At 46.0% G+C, this 25,098-nt stretch overlaps 1 protein-coding gene across 7 annotated transcripts in view; it reads left to right on the top strand.

The window, feature by feature from the left end:
- WIPF3 (WAS/WASL interacting protein family member 3) overlaps positions 1–25,098 on the top strand; it is an 85,980-nt gene that overhangs the window by 40,377 nt on the left and 20,505 nt on the right. For all 7 annotated transcript variants that reach the window (XR_009735942.1, XM_061414240.1, XM_061414241.1 and 4 more), the window contains exons 3-5: positions 15,746–15,878; positions 19,834–19,965; positions 23,376–24,125. Coding sequence is in view for 6 of the 7 variants with exons in the window: in XM_061414240.1 (XP_061270224.1) it covers positions 15,746–15,878; positions 19,834–19,965; positions 23,376–24,125 (1,015 nt within the window). In the remaining variant the exon portion in view is untranslated. The remainder of the gene's footprint in view (positions 1–15,745; positions 15,879–19,833; positions 19,966–23,375; positions 24,126–25,098) is intronic.

The raw sequence follows: 25,098 nt of genomic DNA, 5'->3' as shown, positions 1-25,098 counted from the left end.
TGCACCCTTTCTGGTGCTTGCTGGTGACATCAAAGCTCATATTAAACAGCCAGGCCACCTGCTGATGGTGACATCACCATGAGAATTTTAAAGGTTGCACCAGCGATGTGCTTTTCCCAGAAATTTCTCTGTATTTATAGAACACTATTCTGAGGCCCTCAAAAGAATTCTCAGCTGTGGCTCAGTTCTTTGGTCCTCAGTGAGATGAAATTGGAAGCTAAAATATGCAGTGTGGCATTCCCATGTGCAGTATTAACATTTACCAGTAATTATCAGTATTAATGTTTCATTATGGATAATACTATGTGACAACAAGTGGGCTAATTTTAATACCTGTTTGACCTTGACACACTGTTATCATGAGTCAAGGTCAAATCTGGTGTCCTGTTTTACAAACAAGCTCAGGCCCTCTAAGACGTGCAGAAGACCTCAAAGCAGATGAAGCAACTAAACTGTATTGCTTGTTCACACTTAACAAAGTTCTTTTTGGTAAGTGTCAGAGACACTCAGTAGCGGGAAGTGGTTGATGGTTAAATAGCCTCGACATTAAGTCATACCCAACATGTTATGGGCTGAATTGTGTCCCCCTCCAAACTCACATGTGACTGATAGGGTGGGCTTCCCAGGTGGCGCTAGTGGTAAAGAACCCGCCTACCAATGCAGGAGACTCGAGTTGGATCCCTGGGAAGATCTCCTGGAGGAGGGATTCTTCCAGTATTCTTGCCTGGAGACTCCCATGGACAGGGGAGCCTGGAGGGCTACAGTCCATACATTCACAAAGAGTCGGACATGACTGAAGCAACTTAGCATGCATGCACGCAAGGTTAACATGTGAAGATACAGGAGGACATGCTCATTTGCAAGCAGAAGAAATCAAGCCTGCCCACACCTTGACCTTGAAGTTCTAGCCTCCAGGACTGTGAGAAAGTAAATTTCTATTGTTAAGTCACCTGGGCTGTGGTTCTTTGTTATGGCATTGTTATGGCAGCCCCAGGAAACAAGCACACAGTCTGTGTTAATAGGAAGGGACAGAAACTGCTCACTGGCTCCCTCAGCTCAGGGACACCCATCCTCTATCCTCTCCACTCCTCCACCACGCTAGGAGGAAAGGTCATTTAGGGCAAATCTTAGTTCCAGAGTCAGCCCTCCCCAGACAGAGGGCTGCATCTTGCATCGTCACTCCCTGCTGTGTAGACACATCCTTTCCCCCAAGGTTTTGTACTTTTTTTTTTGGTCTATTTTGTTCTAACTTTTTCTGTTTTGTCTTATTTTGTCTACTATTTAGAAAATGCAGAATTTCTGATTAGCAGAGGCCTTCTGCTTCTAAGACCTTGTTTAAAGACCTTTGTGTCTAATGACATTAAACTGCTGAGTGGACTGCAGGAGTAATGCATTTCAGAATCAATGAGCAATAACTTCTATTTCTAGAAGCTTATATGGAGAGTGGTATCTAGTCCTTACCCCCTTAGATTGTTTTGGCAATCAATTATAGGACTGTGTTTCAACCATCACAAAGCAAATCGCTCTGCTCGAAGGCCACACAGCAGCTGTTGACTCCCTTCTTGGGACCTTGTTGTTACTGATTCTTGCTGGAATAACAGGGCTCAGTTATAGCTGGAGTGGATGGGTAGACCCAGGGTAAGTCCCACCAGCTCTTCATAGAAAATGGGTTTGTCCCCTTGGACAGAATATAGATGAGGTGGGATTCATACCATGTAAGAACCTCATAGTCAGTGTTAGAGGTTTGAGAAATGCTTTATTTTTTTTTTAACTTTAGTTAACATTTCATCAGTAAATCTTAAAATCTACCGGTCAGTAGGCATAAATTACTCTCATGTCTGAGGTGTGTTTTTGTTTTTTGCAAATGATTGTGCTAGGCTGCGAGATCCCCCAAATCAGTAGAGTTCTTTGGTCTCTACCTTCAGATAAAACACATGAAAAGATAAGAACACAAAGTAATATGTTTCATTGCAGCAAGGACGAAAGAGTGCAGGTTAACCAGAACTGAGTTATAACAGACCATAATCATTGAGGGATTGGATTAAAATAGCTGCCTTTCTCATCAGAGTGGAAAACGGCGCGGGCGAAGCCCAGGCACTCACTGCAGGTGCTTCCACGCCCCTCAGTTTGGCATCCCGGGAGCCTCCCTCGCTTCACCCTTGTCCTCGCTCCGTGACATAGTGCAATTAAACTTCACTTCCTCATAACCCAGCATTTCAGAAGCTAAATCAAGTTGCTTCTGTTTTTAAAAGAATCGTGACACCATTCTCCCCCATTATTTGAGAAAAACACAAAAATGAAATTCTTCTCCTTGATTTTTATTTCATCGTGTTCTACCTCATTCCACAAAAAGTTGGCACAGCCATTGTTCAAAATTCTGCTTTCGCAAACGTTTTTTAAACCCTTCCCACAGTACTTGGCTTCTAAGATTTTTTTTTCTGGTTTATGAGGTATCTAATTCATTTGTTAAACAAATCAAAAAGTTCTGTACAGGTGTCCACCAATTCAATTATAAAACACACCGTTCAGGTCTCCCACTCCTATTGATCATTGGTGTCATCTGGAGCATCCACTATTCCCTGAACCCCTGCAGCCTATGACTTAGATGACTAGAATGCTTTATTATGGTGATTTTCTTTAAAATATTTCTATATAAGTACCAGAGTGTATCTGTGTGTATAGTCATGTGACTTGGTTTTTTCTTTTTGTGTGCGGGTCTTTTACTTTTTACTGTGCTGTGTGTTCACTGTTTCGTGTGCTATTCTCTAGCCACGGAGAGAGGGGGCTCCTCTCCAGGTGCGGTGAAAGGGGTCTTCTCTCTAGCTGCGGTGGGAGGGGGCTCCTCTCTAGCTGCGGTGGGAGGGGTCTTCTCTCTAGCTGCACTGAGAGGGGGCTCCTCTCTGGCTGCACTGAGAGGGGGCTCCTCTCTGGCTGCGGTGGGAGGGGGCTCCTCTCTGGCTGCGGTGGGAGAGGCTCCTCTCTAGCTGCGGTGAGAGGGGTCTTCTCTCTAGTGCGGTGGGAGGGGGCTCCTCTCTCGCTGCGGTGGGAGGGGGCTCCTCGCTAGCTGCGGTGGGAGGGGCTCCTCTCCAGTTGCGGTGAGAGGGGGCTCCTCTCTAGCTGCAGTGCTCCTCTCTGGTGGGAGGGGCTCTCTCAGTAGAGCTGCGGTGGGAGGGGCTCCTCTCCAGTTGCGGTGAGAGGGGGCTCCTCTCTAGCTGCAGTGAGGTCTTCTCTCTAGCTGCAGTGAGAGGGGGCTCCTCTCTAGCTGCACTGAGAGGGGGCTCCTCTCTGGCTGCGGTGTGCAGGCTTCTCATTGCTATAGCTTCTCTTGTTGACTCTAGGTCTTGCTGGCTTCTGTAATGCAGCTCCCATGCTCTAGAGCACAGGCTCAGTAGTTGTGGGACACAGGCTCTGTGTTGCTTCCCAGCATGTGGCCTCCTCCTCTTTCAACATAAGATTTTTCATCAAGATTTAAACTCTGTGTTTTGTTAAAGTTTCCTTATCTTTAAAACCATCCCTTTGATAATGTTGTTACTCAGATTAGTGGAATTTAAAACTGTAATTAAAAATGTGTGTTAGTCGCTCAGTCATGACTGACTCTTTGCAACTCCATGGACTATATTGCCTGTCCATGGAGTTCTCCAAGCAAGGATACTGGAGTGGGTTGCCATTTCCTACTCCAAATTAAAAATAATTTATGGACTAATTATTTACTATCTTACATTCATATAATATAGTCATATATTCTGCCAGTACAAGTAGTATTGGTTCTTAAAATGGAATAAATGGACCATCAGGGAAGTTCCATGTTTCACATTTTGATGTGCATCTGTCCTACCCATGTAAGTCCCTTTAGGCAGAAATTACATCTTAATCAACCCTGCCAGGGTTCAGCACAAGGCCTTGTATAATAAACACGCCCCCAAATTCACTAAAATAAAATTTGTTGTTTAATCTGAAAATGCAGTGTGAATTTAAAATAAAACAACTATTTTTGTCGTGAGAATCACAAAGGGGCCTGCCAGGGCACCCAAGTGTGACTCATACAATATACTCATTAATGACACTCCTTGTATATTTTAATAAAATGGGGCCACCTCAAACCCTCCCTTAAAATGCTGTAGCATCAGAGATCAGAGAAGTAGCTGGCACATCTACTAAGTGCATCTGAAGGCAGTTCCTGTTTGTTGATCCTATTGATACTCTATGCCTGAAAGAGTCTGTGACTTCCAGATGCTCCGTCATCTGAACAGACTTCAGCCTGGAAGAACAGCTGCTGTCACTGGTACCAGTAGCCTGGGGGGTCTTTAAATGGCCTTTCCCTAAGCAGGACTGGAGCCCCTTCCTTAGGGCGAGGGGTTGACTTCACTGGGATGCCAAGCAGGCAGCAATCCATCAGTGCAAAGGAAGGACAGGAGACAGGGAGATATCTCAGTTTGCAAAAGAAATGGTTGCACTACTCTGATTACATGGAACCTCAATCCACAGGCCTACTTTTAGGAGATGTAAAACCAAAATGCAGTTGAGCAAAGTGAACTAAAAATAGTCCCCTGCTTTATTCTGTTATAATTCACTTCCTCAGATGATGGGCCTGGTCCATTTAAGCAGAATTCTTTCCCTGTCATAATTGTCATAAAGATGTTTTGATGATAATTAAGAACAATGAACGTCTACATTTCCTCTTGATTCATTGCAGCTGTCATGACCTTCTGTCTATTTCCGCTCTCCTCTAGAATTTCTGGCATTCAGTGAAACAGATGCTACAGTATTTTTAAGGGAGGGTTTGAGGTGGCCCCATTTTATTAAAAATATACAAGGAGTGTCATTAATGAGTATATTGTATGAGTCACACTTCGGTGCCCTGGCAGGCCCCTTTTGTGATTCTCATGACAAAAATAGTTGTTTTATTTTAAATTCACACTGCATTTTCAGATTAAATAACAAATTTTATTTTAGTGAATTTTGGGGAGTGTTTATTATACAAGGCATTGTGCTGAACCCTGGCAAGGTTGATTAAGATGTAATTTCTGCCTAAAGGGACTTACATGGGTAGGACAGATGCACATCAAAATGTGAAACATGGGACTTCCCTGATGGTCCAGTGGCTAAGACTTGGAGCTCCTGATGCAGGGGGCCTGGGTTCAATCCCTGGCCAGGGAACTAGATCCCACATGCCACAACTAAGAGTTCATATGCTGCAACTAAGACCCAGCACAGCCAAATGAATAAGTAAATATTTTTTTAAATGATATGAAACATATGATCTCAGCAACTGGCATCAGAATTTTTCTTAAGAAGAGACCTGTCTTTGGGGACGTACAGTCTATAAGGAGATGGGATCGGGTGTGGAACTTAAGGGCAGGAATGAAGCAGAATAAGAATGACTAGAGTGACTAACAGAGAAGGCAATGGCACCCCACTCCAGTGCTCTTGCCTGGAAAATCCCATGGATGGAGGGGCCTGGTAGGCTGCAGTCCATGGGGTCGCTAGGAGTCGGACACGACTGAGCGACTTCACTTTCACTTTTCACTTTCCTGCATTGGAGAAGGAAATGGCAACCCACTCCAGTGTTCTTGCCTGGAGAATCCCAGGGACGGGGAGCCTGGTGGGCTGCCGTCTATGAGGTCACACAGAGTCGGACACGACTGAAGCGACTTAGCAGCAGCAGCAGCAGAGTGACTAAACCACACCACACGAAGCAAGGGGAAGAATTTGCTTTGTTCCTAAGAGGCTGAGCAGAGGGAAGATACAGTTAAGAAGACAGTGAGAGAGAGGAACCAGAACACTGATTTGACTCTGAGCCAGTGAATCCTCCTGTATTGGAATGATGAGCGACCATATGAGGCCCAGGGGTATCCAGTGCTCAATGCGGAATTGCTGCCTGGAATCTGGAAGTGAGCATGCCCATGAGGCATACACGGCCTTGAAACTGTAGAACTCTTTGGGAGGCTTTGAGAGTCCCAAGGGCTTCAAGAATGGCTCTCAGCCAGTCTCCTCCAGATCTCCAGGGCTCAGGAAACCTCAGCCAATATCTGCATATCTGGGTTAAACTTCTAAAATGTATGGCTATTATACAGTAGGTAAATGAAAGGAATTAATTCTGACTTGGTTTAATCTAGGCATCTCTGGAAGAGGCTTTATAGCTACGCCTTGAAAGACAGATGAAAGTGATTTTTTTTTTTAAAGAAAGGCTCCTTTTTTAATTAATTTATTAATTTTCTATTTTTTTGGCTGTGCTGGGTCTTTGTTGCTTTGCATGGGCTTTCTCTAGTTGCGACTAGTGGGGGTTACTCTTCGTTGCGGTGATCAGCCCTCTGATTGCAGTGGCTTCTCTTGTTACAGAGCACAGGCTCTAGGCACCTGGGCTTCAGTAGTTGTGATGCATGGGCTTAGTTGCTCCGTGGCATGTGGAATCTTCCTGGACCAGGGATCAAACCATCCCCTGCATTGACAGGCGGATTCTTATCCACTGCACTACCAGGAAAGTCCCAAGATGAATGTGATTTTGACTGACCGAGTTGGAAGAAACAGGCATATCATCCAGACGGAGTGCATGAGTCTTGAACTTGAGATAGAAAGTACGTGACCAATACAGGGGCTGGAGAACTGGGCCAGGTGGCTGGGATGTAAAATGTGTGGTGTAGAAGGTTGAAGCATGGACTGTAGTCAGTGCTCATAATCTTTATTTCGGAGTCAAGAAGGGAGGCCGTGTGCTGAAAACCCTGCATTTTCCCCTGCAGCCAGCAGGGAGGTATGAAAGGAGAGTAGGGGGACTAGGCTAGGAAAGAAAGAGGTGGACCAGCAGGGTTGGCCCACACAGGCTTCTGTGTTACCTGAAGAGGGAGTTTCAGGTACAGGCTCTTTGCAGTGGAGGGTATCAGCCTCACAGCGTAGAGTTACCCTAAGCAGTTTCCATTTTAAGTGCTCTCCGCCCGCCCCCTGCCAAGACGGCTCCTGGATCACGTTTAATGCAGTAATCAGACTGTTCTCAGGCTCCATCATTCAGCCTTGGCTGTCCTTTCTGGCCCTGGCAAAGGCCTAGCACTAAGCTCCTTGGGCCCCAGCCCCTCTCATTTTCTCTCCCTCCTCCCTTCCTCTTCCTTCTGATGCCCTTCCCTGCCCCTTGCTTTCTACTCTGGCTGTCACACTCCGTTTGACGCAATATCTGTTGTGGTCCCCAGCCAGAAAGCAGGGGGCCCACTGCCCCCACCCAGCTTCAGGCTTTCCATGTGTCTCCTGGGAGTTCACCCTTCACAATTTTCCTGAGTGATGTCATTACTAAGATGCAGCATGGTGGATGAGAGACCCTGACTTGCCTGGGCTCACCTCTCAGCTCTCCTCTTACTGGTGGCAGATAGCCTGCTTCCTCTCTGGGCCTCATCTGTAAACTGGACATAATATTCATAACTAGTACCTCCATCATGGGACTGTCCAAATGCCCTGTAAATGAATTAATATACATACAGTACTTGGAGGACTTCCTTGGTAGCTCAGCTGGTAAAGAATCCACATGCAATGCAGGAGAGACCCGGGTTCAATTCCTGGATTGGGAAGATCCCCTGGAGAAGAGATAAGCTACCCACTCCAGTATTCTTGGGTTTCCCTGGTGGCTCAGACAGTAAAGAATCTGCCTGCAATGTGGGAGACTGGGGTTTGATCCCTGGGTTGGGAAAAATCCCCTGTCGGAGGGCATAGCAACCTACTCCAGTACTCTTGCCTGGAGTATCCCATGGACAGAGGAGCCTGGCGGGCTACAGTCCGTGGGGTCTCAAAGAGTCAGACACGACTGAGTGCCTAAGCACAGCATAGCACTTGAAACAGTGCCCAGCACACACACATACCTTCCCATTTTCTTTGAGTTACTGCTGTTTCTGTCAACCTTTGCATGTTGCAGTTTTCTTACCCAGACTCCAAAGTCACCTGTGTGTGCATAGTAAAGGGTAGGAACTGGATCTCAGTGGAAGCTGATTATTTCAGATGAAAGAGAGGAAGGAGTCACAGGTTCAAAGCTTTGATGAATGGGAGAAAACCTTTAACTGAGACAGAAATGCTGGGAGGGATGAGCTGGAATTGCCCACAATAGTGTTATTTCTTTGGCTACCTGATATGAAGAGCCAACTCATTGGAAAAGACCCTGATGCTGGGAAAGACTGAAGGCAGGAGGAGAAGGGGATGACACAGGATGAGATGGTTGGATGGCATCACTGACCCAGTGGACATGAGTTGGAGCAAATTCCAGGAGACAGTGAATGACAGGAAAGCCTGGCGTGCCGCAGCCCATGGGTTCGCAGCACAACTGAGTGACTGAACAACAACATATTATCTCACTAGCTTGCAAATTAATCTGCTGGGATGGGAACATGTTTTTTTTTTTGGTAATAATTTTTGACTAAAATAAATAGAAGATATGAAACCTCAACCAGTTTTTGAGACATTGTTCCAACTATGTATTATGTATTTCTTAGCAATTCCTTAGTGTCAGGCCCTAGACAACCAATGCTGGGCTCTTTTTTGAGTTTACAAGGTTGTTCTTCCAACTTAGGTTTTAAAGTCAGGCTTTCTCATAATTTAAATTTTAGTCTTAAAAGCCAGGGAATCTCAGCATCATCAAATAAGAGAGAATGGTGCTGAATGAATCCCCATTTCTTGGGCCAAAGTGACCAAAGGATAAAGGTATGAAAATGGTTTGAAACACCAGGACTATGACATAACCTCAAAGGCAGTGACTTCTCTTACCATACCTGCATGTTTTGTTGGAGCAGACAAATGTCAAAAACCCAGGGGCTTGAAGTTTATACAGAGTTCATTTCAACAAAATACTGATAATTTGCTCTGTTGTTTTTTTAAGTTGGATACGCTGGTACTAAAAGAGGAACACTTATTTTTTGCATGCTAAAAGTTTCCACTCAAAAATAAGAGGAAAAACAATGCATAATATAAAAGCTATAGTATTTGGCAAGAATTACAAATGATATGCTTTGGAGGGGGTGTGGATCATATAAGGAAAAGACTAGCTGAAGAAGTTTTAAATGAAAGATCTTGTAAAGGAAACAGTTTTTGATGTAGAGCTAATTGGGCTTCCCTGGTGGCTCAGACAGTAAAGAATCTGCCTGCAGTGCAGGAGACCAGGGTTCCATCCCTGGGTCAAGAAGATCCCCCGGAGAAGGGCATGGCTACGACTCCAATAGTCCTGCCTGGAGAATCCTATGGACAGAGGAGCATGGTGGACTACAGTTCATGGGGTCACAATGAGTCAGACATGACTCAGTAACTAACACTTTCATTTTTCACTTAAGGGAGAAGTAAAAGTTGGGGCAAGCATAGAGTGCTGGGACAATGGGAGCATTCCCATAAGAGGCAGAAGCTTGAACACAGGCTTGAAAGTATAGTTCAAAGATAGGGAGGACTGCCATACAGCGGAACTGCTTTATTACATCAGTGTGGAGAAGGCAATGGCACCCCACTCCAGTACTCTTGCCTGGAAAATCCCATGGACGGAGGAGCCTGGTAGGCTGCAGTCCATGGGGTCGCTAATAGTCAGACACAACTGAGCGACTTCACTTTCACTTTTCACTTTCATGCATTGGAGAAGGAAATGGCAACCCCTCCAGTGTTCTTGCCTGGAGAATCCCAGGGACGGGGGAGCCTGGTGGGCTGCCATCTATGGGGTCGCACAGAGTCGGACACGACTGAAGCGACTTAGCAGCAGCAGCAGCAGCAGCAGTGGGTAGGAAAATGTTGGCATTTGCAGGTAAACTCAGCAGTCAAGCCCAGTGGATGATATTAATGAGGACTTTGACTTTTTTTACTCCAAGGGAAATGGAAAACCCTTGCAGGTTTTGAGCAGAGTCACCTGATCTGGCAGGAGCACTGCTAAGGGTAAGCATGTTGTTCTAGGAACAAAACAGAGCTCTTTATCTGGCCTTCCAGGATCAGGAGGCTTCCTGGAAAATAGCCAAGAGACAAGTGTGAAAAGAGCAGAGAGATTAGCTCAAGCTAAGGTCCAGAGGTGAGCTCCAGCATGGAAGGAAAGATTAGGGCTGGTCACTTGGTTGGGCCTTGTACAATGTGAAGGGATTTGAACTTGATCCTGAGGGCAGTGGGGAGCCAGCAAAGGTTTTTATGGACATGGTAAGTGACATGTCCCTTATACAGACCACTCGGGTGGCTGTGCAGAGGAGGGCAAGACAGGAGGCAGGAAGACCAGCTGAGGGAATCTGGAAGTGCTTGCATTAATACTGGTGGCCTGCATTAAGTCAGCATTGATGGAGAAAAGGAGCCAGATTCTAGAGTCATCACCAAGGAGAAGTCACCAGGAGTTTTTGATGCAGTGGCTATTGAGAATGAGGAAGAGAGAAGGGTCTGAGATGGCCTCCAGGTCCTTGGGCATGGAGATAGCTGCCAGCATATGGTGACCAAATTGATGCCCCTGAATGAGATGACTTTGACAGATGGAGTTCCTTGCGGACGTAGAGAATAGGCCCAGACTCCCCTATCACCTATAGCCATAATGAATGGGTCCAAACTCTGCTTCACCTCCTGATAAGGATATGATGCTGTGGGAAGCAGCTCTGTATTCCAGGTAACAGTCCTGGGTCTGTAGACAGTTGTTTAAGAAACGAGAAAAGGAGGATAGAAAGTCCATTTTTAATTGTATACAGTATTTGAACTTCTGAAAATGAGAAATAAAACTGTTAGATCTCAAAATGCCTCATTATGTAACAGCCTGGCTTGTGCCCATTCGGGGTACAGGGAACATTGTGTCAGGCCTGACAGGGGAGAGTTCACGTTCTCTGAAAATATTTCCTGTGTCTCTGTTGGATGTCAGGCTCTCTTTTCTACATAAAGACGGTAGCAGTAGGAGGAAACGAATGCCAGTTCTGGCTGTTCCTGGAATTCAGATTTAGTAAAGAAATACAAGAACGCAGGCTACGGATCCCTGTCTGCCCCCAAGTATAGAGAAGGAAGGGGCAGCTGAGAGCAGGGCTAAGAAACAAGCTGTGTACCTGGAAGCCTGAGTGCTAATTTAACAGCCCCATTGGAGAAGTCACCTTTAGGAGACTGCAAGGCTGGAATCGTACTGCACGGATTGGGTTAAGATCATCTCTGAGACAAACAACCTGCTAGATTTTGGTTAGTGGTTCTCACAGAAACCAATATCAATCAAGCAGATGTAGTAATGACACAGGGCAGCAGGGTCACAAGTAGCAGGTCAACGTGCATTTCACTCCGTTTGGGCTGGACCGCCATCCTCCTCTCTCAAACTATACTGAACCCTGATCAACTCATTTGCTGGAACAACAAATGGATATGCAGAAGCTCTTATAATTTATCAAGACAGGAGGACAGACACCTGGTTGTCCTTGGCCCACTTAGTACTGTTCTAATCTTCCTGGTTTCTTCAGGTTTTCAGCCTGTATTTGGAAGGGCCATGGTCTAATTTGCATTACTCTTCTACCACTTTGCATCTTTTTAGGATCCAGGGTATTCCATGGGAAGCTTGCTTTAGAAAAACTGAGTCAACAAAAGCTTTGTGTGGAACTCACAAATTGTCACACTCAATAACAATGTTAAGAAAGAACAGGAGCAAACGTTCAAATGATAGCTCAGTTCCTTGTTTTGTACGTAGCGGGGGCAGGCAAGCCTGTTGGGTATGTTTGCCATAGAAAAAGTGTTCAGGAGTGACTCTCACTCAATTTTTTTAGTGAAGTTGCCAATAAGCAGGATTTACATAGAGTAAAAGACCCAGTGAATATATGAAAATCTTCTCTTTCCTGTTTCTGTATCCAGTAACCACAGTAACCAGACCTCTTGGGCTTGATTTTTAAGAAAGCAAATTACGAATATTGCAGGTGGAGTAGAAACACCCACCACAGCAAAATATGGTCTTCAATGTGCAGTTGAATATGTCCTTAGATGTCCTTTTGTACAAAACCAGTTGAGCTGTGGTCCCCTTTAGCTATGAAGTTATTCGCTCTTTCCTACTTCACAAGACTGAGGATAACTTTACTAATACCAGGTAAAGGAGCGCCCTCTAGTGGAAGACCATCAGGGCAGACAGTCAGTTCCGTTCCTTTCAGTCGCTCATCATGTCTTTGCAACCCCATGGACTGCAGCACACCAGGCCTCCCTATCCATCACCAACTCCCAGAGTTTACTCAGACTCATGTCCATCGAGCCGATGATGCCATCCAACCATCTCATTCTCTGTCGTCCCCTTCTCCTCCTGCCTTCAATCTTTCCCAGCATCAGGGTTTTTTCCACTGAGTCAGTTCTTCTTATCAGGTGACCAAAGTATTGGAGTTTCAGCTTCAGCATCGGTCCTTCCAATGAATATTCAGGACTGATTTCCTTTAGGATGGACTGGTTGGATCTCCTTGCAGTCCAAGGGACTCTCAAGAGTCTTCTCCAACACCACAGTTCAGAAGCATTAATTCTTAGGTGCTCAACTTTTTTTATAGTCCAACTCTCACATCCATATGTGACTACTAGAAAAACCATAGCTTCGACTAGATGGATCTTTGTTGGCAGACAGTGGCACAGGAAAAAAAGGCAGCAAAGAAGAACATGGGGCTTCGCAGGTAGCGCTAGTGGTAAAGAATCCACCTGCCAATGCAGGAGGCCTAGGAGATGTGAGTTGGATCCCTGGGTCAGGAAGATCCCCTGGAGGAGGAAATGGCAACCCACTCCAGTATTCTTGCCTGGAGAGTCCCATGGACAGAGGAGCCTGTGGGCTGCAGTCCATGGGGTCACAGAGTCAGACACGACTGAGCACACACACACACACACACATACACACACAGAGAAGGATGTTGAAACGTGATGGGACCTGCCATACCCTCCAGGTGATTTGGAAGATGTTTATCAACAAGTCTGTCATGTGGAATTGACAAGAATGTACTGAGGCTTGTGCTCAGTAGAAATGCAAATTCACATTATTCCAGGGCTTCCCTGATGGCCGGCTCAGTGGTGGGGAATCCACCGGCCAGTGCAGGAGACACAGGTTCAGTCCCTGATCCAGGAAGACCCCGCATGCCGTAGATCAACTGTGCCACAACTATTGAACTTGTGCCCTAGAGCCCAGGAGCCGCAACTACTGAGCTCATGTGCTGCAACTACTGAAGCCCACAAGCCCTAGAGCCCCTGCTGTTTAACAGGAGAAGCCACTGCCGTGAGAAGCCTGCACACCACAACCAGAGAGTAGCCCCCACTCTCTGCAACCAGAGAAAAGCCTGAGAAGCAATGAGGACCTAGTACAACCCCCAAAAATCATATTCCAGGGATGTACTATGTTCTTCATGGCACTCACCTTTAAAGCTTGGGATGGGCAAGGTCAAGGAATGGGGGGTGCATTTGGGTAATCAGTTTAAAAATGGAGTTCAAAGATGGTAAGGTGAACACCCCCACCCCCACTCAGGGATTGTTAGAGTATGGTTCCAGTTGCTTCTTTTAACAGAAGAATGCAATTCATTGTGTTGTTTATCTTGTAACTAGGAAGAAAATTACAAAACACTTTCAGCCCCAATCCTGCAACTGTAATGCTAGATTTTTACAAAAATGTTCATACTTCTCTTGGCTAGGGTCATGCTATTTCTGTTTGCCTTTTGTTCCTGTTACTAATTGTTTCTAAATACAAGAGTAAACTTTATAAATCTTAAAATTTTGAAGTTTAAAATGACTTATGGGCTAATGGTTTATAGAGAAAGAGTTTAAAGATCATCTTGTGTGGGAAATATCCTGCTGTACGTGTGCATTTGTACCTATATTCATAAAAAATGTGTATCGTTAGGATTGGGACCTCTGGCTCATAGCTCAGTTGTTGAACATCATCAGTGAGCTCTTCTCAAGAGGTCAGAAGCATGTTTCCAGGCAACAAGAAACTGACTCTGTAGCTTGTGCCCTTCAAAGCCTGTGTAAGATGCATCACCTGGGCCATGGAGTCAGCTGGTGAAAATGCAGACTCAGCACCTTTTAACTAAAACCGCAATTGCCTTCATTTCCAGTCTGTGACACTGGAGAGTCTCTGGTTGTTCTTTTTGGCAAATGGCCATGTGGAGGAAATGGCTATTGCAAGAGCTTGTATAAGTTCTGTCTGTCCTTCAAGGACCATCTAAGGTCTCCTGTCTTCCTCAAAGCCTGCTGAGCCTGATAAATATACCCTTTCTGAACTCTTGGAGTCTTCCTCTCTGTGCGACTCACGTGGACACACAGTCATATGCTGTGCGTGAGTGTACCGTCTCCCTGGTACCTGCTTATGCCCTTGAGAGCAAGATCAGTGTGTTACGTATCCTGGGTTTAGTTCATTCACACTCATTCATTCATTCATCCAGTAAACAGTTTTTGAGCCTATCTAGGACCAAGTTTTCCGAAATGGCAATGGCACCCCACTCCAGTACTCTTGCCTGGAGAATCCCAGGGACCGCAAAGCCTGGTGGACTGCCATCTATGGGGTCGCACAGAGTCGGAAATGACTGAAGCGACTTAGCAGCAGCAGAAGCAGCAGGGCCTAGTTTTACTCGCTGGGGAGGTATTAGTGAACAAAATGAACAAGATCTCTTTCCTAAGAGAGTCTTGTGGGGGCGGTGAATCTGCAACTCATAACCACAATTGGAAATTTTCCACAAGGAATGTTAAGTATAAATATATACACTGTGACAAACTTACAGGGGATAAAAGGAATAAGGTGCCCTAAGAGAGAACCCTGGGTAGCCTTATTTAGGTTAGGGGCCAGAAAAGACCTCCAAAGTGATGTTAAAGCTGAAAACTAAAGGCATGGTATTCCCCATACAGCAGGTGCTAGAAAGTATTTCTCACCTTGAGAAATGTTTAACCAGATCTTAGGTCATGTAATATAAACCTTCTAATTGTGGAGGGTCCTCCTGGCTATGTCTTCTAGTGTGACCCCCCTCCCTTATTTGCCACCAACCTGTGTATGTTCTTTCTGCTGCTCCCTGGTTCTGATAGCCCATGGAGACCCCGCTGTATCAGCACAAGCTATAGTGGAAGTGAAACAGTCGGACCTCAGTGTTACTTGGAGAGGTTATTCTCGTGAACATGTTTACAAAGCATTTTCGTAGTCCAGAGAATACTTGCCCTAACTACGGCACCATGACCTTGATCTGTAGTGCTTCAAAATAAAAAGCACATGGCCTTTGGAATTCAGCAGATCTGGGTTAGGACCTAGCCCTGTGACTAGGAAGAGATTTCATAGTCCTTTCTCACCTGTAAGATGAGGGTAAACTCACTTGAAACTCACAAGATTTTGTGAGAATTAAAGTAACACACTCAGACACAGAGAAGAAAGCAGTCACTAAACTTTCATTGCCATCTCCTGCACTTCTTTCTTTCTGAATTTGGTCCATGAGGGGACCTGGGGACACCAGGCAGGGTAATTATTCAGAACTTGAGAGCCAGAGTCAGGAACACACAGCCAGAAGCCCAGATAAGTGGATGGGGCTCACCTATGAGGAGGAAAGGGGGCCATGAATTAGGGCTCTTTAAGATTAAGGGAGTTTCAGCACAAGAAAGAATCTGTTCTGGGTCCCCAGGGATAAGGATGTGAGCAGGGCAGGAGGTAAGCGGCAAGACCTAAGACCCCTAGATAACTGCACTGGTGAGAGTGATGCAGGGGAGAGCAAACAGGGAAGGCAGAAAAGTGTGGGAGGGGAAACTTACCTCAGACAGGACATACGGCTTACCTGCAAATGTTATATGTAATTATAATCAAATCCCTCTTACTCCCTTACAGGTAAGTGCAGATGCTTCCAGCTTGAGAAAGGCAGATCCCAAAGGTCGGAGTGCACTGTTGGCTGATATCCAGCAAGGGACTCGCCTCCGAAAAGTCACGCAGATCAATGACCGCAGTGCCCCGCAGATTGAGGGTAAGTGAGCATCCGGCCTGCTAAGAGCCAAGGGCAGGCCATGTGAGGCTCAGCCAGACACTCCTGGCTTGCTCAGGACAGGGCCACAAGTGCTCATCAGGACACACATCTGGCCATCTCAGAGCTGCTCAGTGTACAGTCTACATGGGTGAGAGAATCAGAGCTACCTTTCCCGATCTGCTGATGATGTTTAACATATCTACCATCAACTTTCAAATGCTTTAAAAAAAAACTTCATGGTAAAATAATTATTTTAATTGTTTTAAAATACACACAATATAAAACTCATCATTTTGACCATTTTAAAGTGTCCAATTCAGTGGCATTTATATATTCAGTGTTGTTGCAACCATCACCCCTGTCTAGTTCGAGACCATTTCCATCACACCAGTAGGAAACCTATACCCATTAGCTAGTGGAGGTGATGGAATTCCAGCTGAGTTATTTCAAATCCTAAAAGATGATGCTGTTAAAGTGCTGCACTCAATAGGCTAGCAAATTTGGAAAACTCAGCAGTGGCCACAGGAATGGAAAAGGTCAGTTTTCATTCCAATCCCAAAGAAAGGCAATGCAAAAGAATGTTCAAACTGCTGCACAATTGCACTCTGACATGCTAGCAAAGTAATGCTGAAAATTCTCCAAGCGAGGCTTTAACAGTAGGTGAACCAAGAGCTTCCAGGTGTTCAAGCTGGATTTAGAAAAGTCAGAGGAACCAGAGATCAAATTGCCTACATCTGTTGGATCATAGAAAACGCAAGAGAATTCCAGAAAAAAAAAAAATTTCCATCTACTTCTGCTTTATTGACTATGCTAAAGCCTTTAACTGTGTGGATCACAACAACTGTAAAATTCTTACAGAAATGGGAATTCCAGACCACCTTACTGGCCTCCTGAGAAACCTGTATACAGGTTAAGAAACAACACCTAGAACCAGACATGGAACAATGGACTGGTTCCAAATTGGGAAAGGAGTACTTTCCCAATTTACAATATACAAGGCTATATATTGTCACCCTGCTTATTTAACTTCTATGCAGAGTGTATCATGTGAAATGCTGGGCTGGATGAAGCATAAACTAGAATCAAGATTGCTGGGAGAGATATCAATAACCTCAGATATGCAGATGACACCACCCTTATGGCACAAAGTGAAGAGGAACTAAAGAGCCTCTTGATGAAAATCAAAGAGGAGAGTGAAAAAACTGGTTTAAAACCCAACATTCAAAAAAATGAAGATCATGGCACCTGTTCCCATCACTTCATGGCAAATAGATGGGGAAACAATGGAAACAGTGAGAGACTATTTTCTTGGGCTCCAAAATCACTGCAGATGGTGACTGCAGCCATGAAATTAAAAGACGCTTACTCCTTGGAAGAAACACTATGACCATCCTAGACAGCATATTAAAAAGCAGAGACATTACTTTGCCAGCAAAGGTCAATATAGTCAAAGCTATGGTTTCTCCAGTAGCCATGTATGCATGTGAGAGTTGGACCATAAAGAAGGTTGAGCACTGAAGAACTGACGCTTTTGAACTGTGGTAATGGAGAAGACTCTTGAGAGTCCCTTGGACTGCAAGGAGATCGAACCAGTCAATCCTAAAGGAAATCAACAATGAATATTCATTGGAAGAACTGATGCTGAAGCTCAAACTCCAATACTTTGGTCACCTGATGAGAAGAACTGACTCACTGGAAAAGACCCTGATGCTGGGGAAGATTAAGGCAGGAGGAGAAGGGATTGACAGAGGATGAGATGGTTGGATGGCATCACCGATTCAATGGACATGAATTTGAGCAAGCTCCAGGAGTTGGTGATGGACAGGAAAGCCTGGCATGCTGCAGTCCATGGGGTCGCAAAGAGTCGGACATGACTGAGCAACTGAACTGAAGATTTGATTGTATGGATGTTACACAATGTATTTATCCATTATGAAGTAACATTTAAAGATCACTTATGCTGTGTCAACATAATCCTCAAATTGAATGAGCAAAAAATTCAAGTCTCAACCCTAACAAATGCAAAGATTTTATTTTCCATAAGGAAAAATATTTCTGCCGAATTCTCTCACAGGATCATATGACTATAAGTTTCTATGTCTTCTAGATTATGATGGAGTAAAAGGAGCCTTGTTCCTGCCATCAGATGACCCATGTTGAGTTCTGATGCTGCCACTATGTACATCAGGGAACCTCTCTGAGACTCAGTTTGCTCATCTGCAAAATGGGGGGAGATAATAATACCTGCTCTCTTTTTTGGTCAAGATTGTTGAAGGCTGAAATAATAAATACAGTGGAAGAAAGTGAACATGAAAGTTGCTCAGTTATGTCCAACTCTTTGTGACTATATAGTCCATGGAATTCTCTAGGTCTGAATACTAGAGTGGGTAGCCTTTCCCTTCTGAAGGGGGTCTTCCCAACCCAGGGATCAAACCCAGGTCTCCCACATTGCAGACGGATTCTTTACCAACTGAGCCACAAGGGAAGCCCAATATATACAAAGTATGGCACAAACCAGTACAATATTGTAAAGTAATTAGCCTCCAATTAAAATAAATACATTTTTAAAAAAGAAAACAAAAGTAAAAAAAAAGAAATATATTTAAATATAAGGTATTATTATGGTTCCATATATTTTGCAATGATACATGATGGTAATTCTCAGATAGTCCTAAAATATAATTGTATCTAATATCTGTAATTATATATGTTAATGTACATGAATAGGCAAATTATTTTAAGAAACATTTTCAGGATTGATTACAATAAAAATTAGTTCTGGCTAGACCCACCATCTAATTAGTTAAGACTAACTCAGTGGACATGAATTTGAGCAAACTCTGGGAGCCAGTGGAGGACAGAGGAACCTGGCATGCTGCAGTCCATGGGATCACAAAGAATTAGACATGACTTAGTGACTGAACAACAACAAACAAGTTAACAGATCAATTCATTTTATTGGGACACTCATTTCTTTATCATTCTAGTGAAGAGATAATGTTTAATGTTAATACTAGGGGTAATCTGGCCACATTCCTCCACCAGTAGGCACTGTGCCCTGATTTCTCTGTGCATATTAGCTTCAGGCTGTGGACATTGTCTGCCAGAAATTCTTGTAAGCTCAATGTCTTCTCACACACATCTGGAAGTCTGGAATTAGTGACATCTCTCAGGAGCTCATGAGCTTTCTTTCCCATAGGGGGAAAAAAAAAAAGTGCAGGGAAGAGCACTAGGCCCAGGGAGTGGGAAGTGGGGAGACAAAGAATGAAAATGCCAAAGAAGAAATCACTGCAGACCTTTACTTCCTGCTTGCAAATCCTGGACCAGGCTCTGTGGACCAGAAGTTAAAATTATTGCCTAAATTAAATCTGTGGGTTTTCTTCGTCTAGTCCTCCTACAACAGTCAAATGAAATTGGGGTCAGCTCTTTACCTACAGTGTTTGGGTTTTCTAATTTAAAAGGTGACATCTACTAAATGGTTTTCCCAGGTGGCTCAGTGGTAAAGAATCTGCCTGCCGATGCAGGAGACGCAGGTTCAGTCCCTGGCTTGGGAAGATCCCCTGGAAGAGCAAATGGCAACCCACTCCAATATTCTTGCCTGAAAAAATCCTGTGGCAGAGGAGCCTGGCGGGCTACAGTTCATGGGATTACAAAGAGTCCACAGACTGAGTGCACGCACACACACATCTACTAAATGGCAGTATAGAGATGCCTTTGTTTTGATCCTTTTTCAGAATGGTTACTACTGAAGGGTCTTTGGTAGCCTGGAGAGGGTGGCAGACAGGCTGGGGCACAAGGCAGGGGTTCTTGAGAAAGATGTTGAGTAGGAAAAGGGTAACACTGGTGGGCGGAGAAGGGAAGGCTGCCACGGGCAGTGTTAGACCATGGCCAGGGTGAGAGCTGGCCGCTCAGCTCTGCTCACAGGTCCACAACTACTTGCCTCTTCTCCCTACAGGTTCTAAAGGAACCAACAAAGAAGGAGGAGGTCCTGCAAATTCTCGAGGGGGGAGCACACCTCCAGCCCTGGGAGATCTGTTTGCTGGTGGTTTTCCAGTTTTACGACCGGCAGGCCAGAGGGATGCAGCAGGTAAGGAAGAGTTCAAATTGGCTATCTTTGACTCTTATCTCCTTGCCTTGCGGAACCAACAGGACAGTCCTCATCTGCCCATAAGTGACATGTTTAGAGTGAATAGTCACGTGGTAGGAGATCACCTCTTTGGAAGCGTAAGTACTAGAAGTTTTCGAAACACAGAATTGTTTCTAAGGGATCTTTGAAATCCTCATCCTGTTTAAATCATCCCATTGTAATCACTGAAGAAGGAGGTGCCATAGTGTGGAGTGTTTAGCAATGGTGTGATCATGGCCCACACTGCGAAGTACGGATGTAAATCACAATAGAAGGTCTTCATGACGTCACTGTGGACTCACTGGCAGTGGTGAGTTGTGATGGGTCTCTAGCATCATGTCTGTTAGGTGTTGCTATGTAACAAACCCTAAACATCACTGGCTTGTATAGAATGTGTAATGAGACTTCCATGCAATATGAGGTCTCCTGGAAACATACACAAATGGAAGGAGGAAGACATATTTCATCTTTTGATAAACACCCAGGCTCAAAAGCTGATTCCTTTCATGTCAACAAAGCCCCCTTGATGCTCTCGAACTGGCCTTTCCCTACCACTTCATGGTCTGCTCCTGTGTTTCTAGTTGGATTTCTAGGGCTTGCGTTCATGTGATGAAGGAAACCCTTTGCTTGGTGCTTATTCTCGGAGCCCTGTCTGCTGCCTGGTTTCCTTGCCAGAGCTGATTCTGACTCCTGTGGGTCTCCCCTTGAACTCACACTGCTCAGCTCTCTGCTTCATCCCAGAATGGGCATGCACATAAGCTGGGCAAGGATTTGTGCTGTCCTTGCTTCTGCTGCTCACATGGTGATACAAACGGGTTTGCCCATCTCTCATTAGGTTGGCCATTTAGTAAGTAGAGGCTCCTGTACTTTAACTGACCCACTTTAAGGGTTTTGGAATCTCAGATACACGGTGCTCTCAGACACTTAAAAACTTAAAGATTAGTTATTCAGGGATTGATTCTGCTACTCAAACTTGTTACCTCTTTAAAGTCATCTGGCTGGTGGGTAGAGAGGGAGGCCTTGCCTTGTCTGGAGAGCTGCCTGGGTCCTCCATCTTCATCCCTGTAGACTACTGAAAACAGGCTGGAGCACTTGGAGGCAGCAATCTCTGAAGGTGACGCCTACCCTAGACCTCATAGAAAATGTCTCATGCTGGAATAGCAGGTGGTAGATCCTGACCCTGAAAAGGCCAGGTGGGGACCTCCTGCTGCTGCTCATGGACAGTGAGCCATTCTGGCAATGCTTGCCTTAGCACCCTGGTGGAACCAAGTCCGTCAGGGTGGATGCATATGTGCAAAGATATTATCTCCTCCACAGCCATCTAAAAGAAAATTTCAACAGAGGAATAATGACAGCTCCACCCTGCCTCCAGAAGAGCATTCTGCAGTTGAGACTCATGTCATGAGTCATGTGTCCATGTGGCTGTCGCATCATAGCCAGAGTAGGGTCATCCGTTTGGAAAGCCAGAGTTACTGTGGTCCTGCTCACTTAGTTTCAGCCCCAGAGTCACCTCTTCCATGCCCTTCCGTGATCGGCCTGACTTTTGGCACCAAATACTTTTAGCACCCGGTTCGGTAAACACACTGGAGACTCAGGGACTGAAAAGCTCAGAACCACCAACAGCTGCTGGCATTATAATTTGATATGAAACCTGTGTTTCCTATTCTGCAGCACGAGGAAGCTGAAGGTGTGAGAAGCAAATGTTTTCTAGTGGTTTCCAAATATTTTCATAGAGATTATAGAATATACAGGTGCTGGAATAGGAAAAATGTATTCCCAAAAATTCCTTTTAGGGAAAGTGCATTTATTTGGAAGAAATGTCTTAATATGCCTCCTGAGTGGAGAGTGATACTCCAAGGACATATTTAAGTGACTGCAGAACTTTTGTGCAGTAAACAAGGAGAGGGACTTTTTTTTTTTTTATTCTTCCAATTTTATTTTATTTTTAAACTTTACATAATTGTATTAGTTTTGCCAAATATCAAAATGAATCCGCCACAGGTATACATGTGTTCCCCATCCCGAACCCTCCTCCCTCCTCCCTCCCCATACCATCCCAGTGCACCAGCCCCAAGCATCCAGCATCATGCATCGAACCTGGACTGGCAACTCGTTTCCTACATGATATTTTACATGTTTCATTGCCATTCTCCCACATCTTCCCACCCTCTCCCTTTCCCACAGAGTCCATAAGACTGTTCTATACATCAGTGTCTCTTTTGCTGTCTCGTACACCGGGTTATTGTTACCATCTTTCTAAATTCCATATATATGCGTTAGTATACTGTATTTATGTTTTTCCTTCTGGCTTACTTCACTCTGTATAATAGGCTCCAGTTTCATCCACCTCATTAGAACTGATTCAAATGTATTCTTTTTAATGGCTGAGTAATACTCCATTGTGTATATGTACCACAGCTTTCTTATCCATTCATCTGCTGATGGACATCTAGGTTGCTTCCACGTCTTGGCTATTATAAACAGTGCTGCGATGAACACTTTTTTCTCTTTGAAGTGACAGAGGGAAAAAAGGGTAAGGTGGCAAGTAGGGTGAAAGGGTGTGCAAAGAGTGAGGAGGCCCCAACCAGGGAGCACCCTCCACCCGAGTCTTCCATGACATCCACCGAATACAAATGCCTACTATGAGCAAGCTGTTGCTGTTGGCATTGGATTTAAAGAGGCATTGGATTTCAAGTTGGGGTTGATGTGGTGAAGGATCTACAGGGTAAGAAAGCCAGGAGATCAGGAGACAGCAAGCTGCTTAGAAATGGGCAAAAGCCCTTGGGAAAGGGATCTTTGAGTTTCCAGAGGGTATGGAACTGGGAGGTTCAAGGTCATTGGACCTGGATCCCCAAGGCAGGGAGTATTCCCACTGACTTTCCAATCACCTAGTATATTCAGGGAATCTTGAATCTCTTTTCAAATCAGAAACAAAGTCCATGTTGACAAAATGCTGGAGTGAGGAAAACCTCCCTCATCAGGAGCTTCTGGTTGGTACACCCACAGATGCGGCTGACTGGCCTGGAGAATAACAGGGTAGGGTGAGGGTGGCCTTGAGAGGAGGAAGGGTGAAGGAGGTCAGGGCAGACCTAATCCTGGTCAGAGGGTGGAGGTGGGGTACAACAGGAAGCTGGTGCCACAGCCACATCTGGCAGCTCCAGCTGGGCTTGTCTCACCAGCGGCCAGTGTGTTTCTTCAGGCAAGGGCCTTGGGCTGGCCCCCCTTGCGTGCCAGCTGCTCCACCTGCAGCCTCCAGTGGCCGCGCGGGAAGGGAATGACCACCATGAGGTTCACTGAGGTCGTGCTGGACAGAGCCCCTCGCTAGGGCGCACACCCTGCGCTGAGCTAACCCAGAATTCTCTCACTTTCAGGTGGCAAGACCAGCCAGGGCCCTGGCTCCCGGGCGCCTTCTCCACGGCTTCCCACCAAGACTATCAGCGGCCCATTCAATCCCCCTGCGTCTCCCAGGCTAGGCAACGCCTCTGAGGGGCATGGCGCGGCCAGGGCGGTACCCCCTCGCCCCAGCGTGCCCGCCCCACCGCCTCCAACCCCGCCCCCACCGCCCCCGCCCCTACCGCCACCCCTGCCCCTGTCGTCCCCCGTCAAAGCTCCGCTGGTGTCCCCACCTGGCCCACCATCTAAAGGGAGCCCCCCGGTGGTTCCACCGCCTCTGCTCTGCCCACCGCCTCCTCCTCCCCCGCCACCCCCGCCACTCCCGCCGCCCCCGGCCTTGGGTCCCAGTGACAAGGCAGCGAAGCCTCAGCTGGCCCCCTTGCACCTACCGCCCGTCCCGCCCCCGCTCCCTCTGCTCCCTCCCTGTGGGCACCCGGGGCTCAATGCGGAGGCTGCCAGCCCGGCCCAAGACGTGCGGGAACCTCCCGCCCCACCGCCCCCACCACCCCCACTCCCCCTTTACGCCTCCTGCACCCCCAGATCCTCTTTGCCTGCGCCCCCTTTGCCAAGTGCTAACAGCAGCAGTGAAGTCCCACCCCCGCTGCCCCCCAAGTCCCCCAGCTTCCAGGCCCAGCCACCCAAGCCCAGCGGGCAGGCCTTGCCGGCGCCGCCCGCCCCTCCGGGATCTCAGCCATTCCTGCAGAAGAAGAGGCCGGGCCGAGGCCCCGGTAAGCACTGCTGTTCTGGTCCAGGGTGGTCGTGTCAGAGGATCCTTTTTCTGACCGTTGGCAGCAGCTCTGGAGGTGCTATGGACACCCCCAGAGGCCTGCACCTGTGGCCCACTTGGGAAAACCTCAGGACATCTTAACTCTGAATTTTGTTTTAGATCAGACCTGTTCAGTGCCCTGTGGAACACAAGAAAAACTTGTTTTATATGACTTTATGCTGAGGTATTCAGGTTAGAGACAGGAAACCAGGGTAAGGGAGGCTGGAAGACTTGTCCAAGATGGTGCAGACCACAAGCTAGGGATTCTGGCCTTAATCACCATGCCATGACTAGCTGTGTGACCCAGGGCGATTCCTCAGCCTCTTTGTGCTTTCTTTTCATCTGTGAAATGGGCATAGCAATAATTCTCCCCTCATGCAGTTGTCAGAACAGTGAGATCTAGAAAAGTCTATTTGTTTTTACTATCACCATTCCCCAGGTTGAGACAGCTATAAGCGCAATTGTTTCCAGAACCAGCTCTCCTGTGTAATTTTTGTCTGAGTTATTATAGTCTGGCTTCCAGACAGGATTTTCATCGATCCTGAGTAGATTAGTTTAGCATTCTGCCATATTTTTGGCAGGTTCTCCAACTGACTCAGGAAAACTGAGGGTCCATATTTTCAGCCAAACTTTAAAAATAATCCCTTCATGTTTCCAGCATAGATGATCTGGATTGAATATACATGCTTCATGACTATGATTTCCATGAAGTGATGAGGCTTCAGTCACCTTTGGTGTCCTTCTAAATGGAAAGCACACTACACATTCACACACACCCATGTACACACATACCCATGTATACACACACCCATGTACACACACACATACACACATGCATGCTGAGTCTTTGTGACCCTATAGCCCGCCAGGCTCCTCTGTCCATGGGGATTCTCCAGGCATGAATACTGAAGTGGGTTGCCATGCCCTCCTCCAGA

This window comes from Bos javanicus, chromosome 4, assembly GCF_032452875.1.
Source record: "Bos javanicus breed banteng chromosome 4, ARS-OSU_banteng_1.0, whole genome shotgun sequence".
Taxonomy (NCBI): Eukaryota; Metazoa; Chordata; class Mammalia; order Artiodactyla; family Bovidae; genus Bos; species Bos javanicus.
The sequence above is the reverse complement of the archived record's forward strand: the minus strand, read 5'-3'. Positions and strand labels throughout refer to the sequence as shown.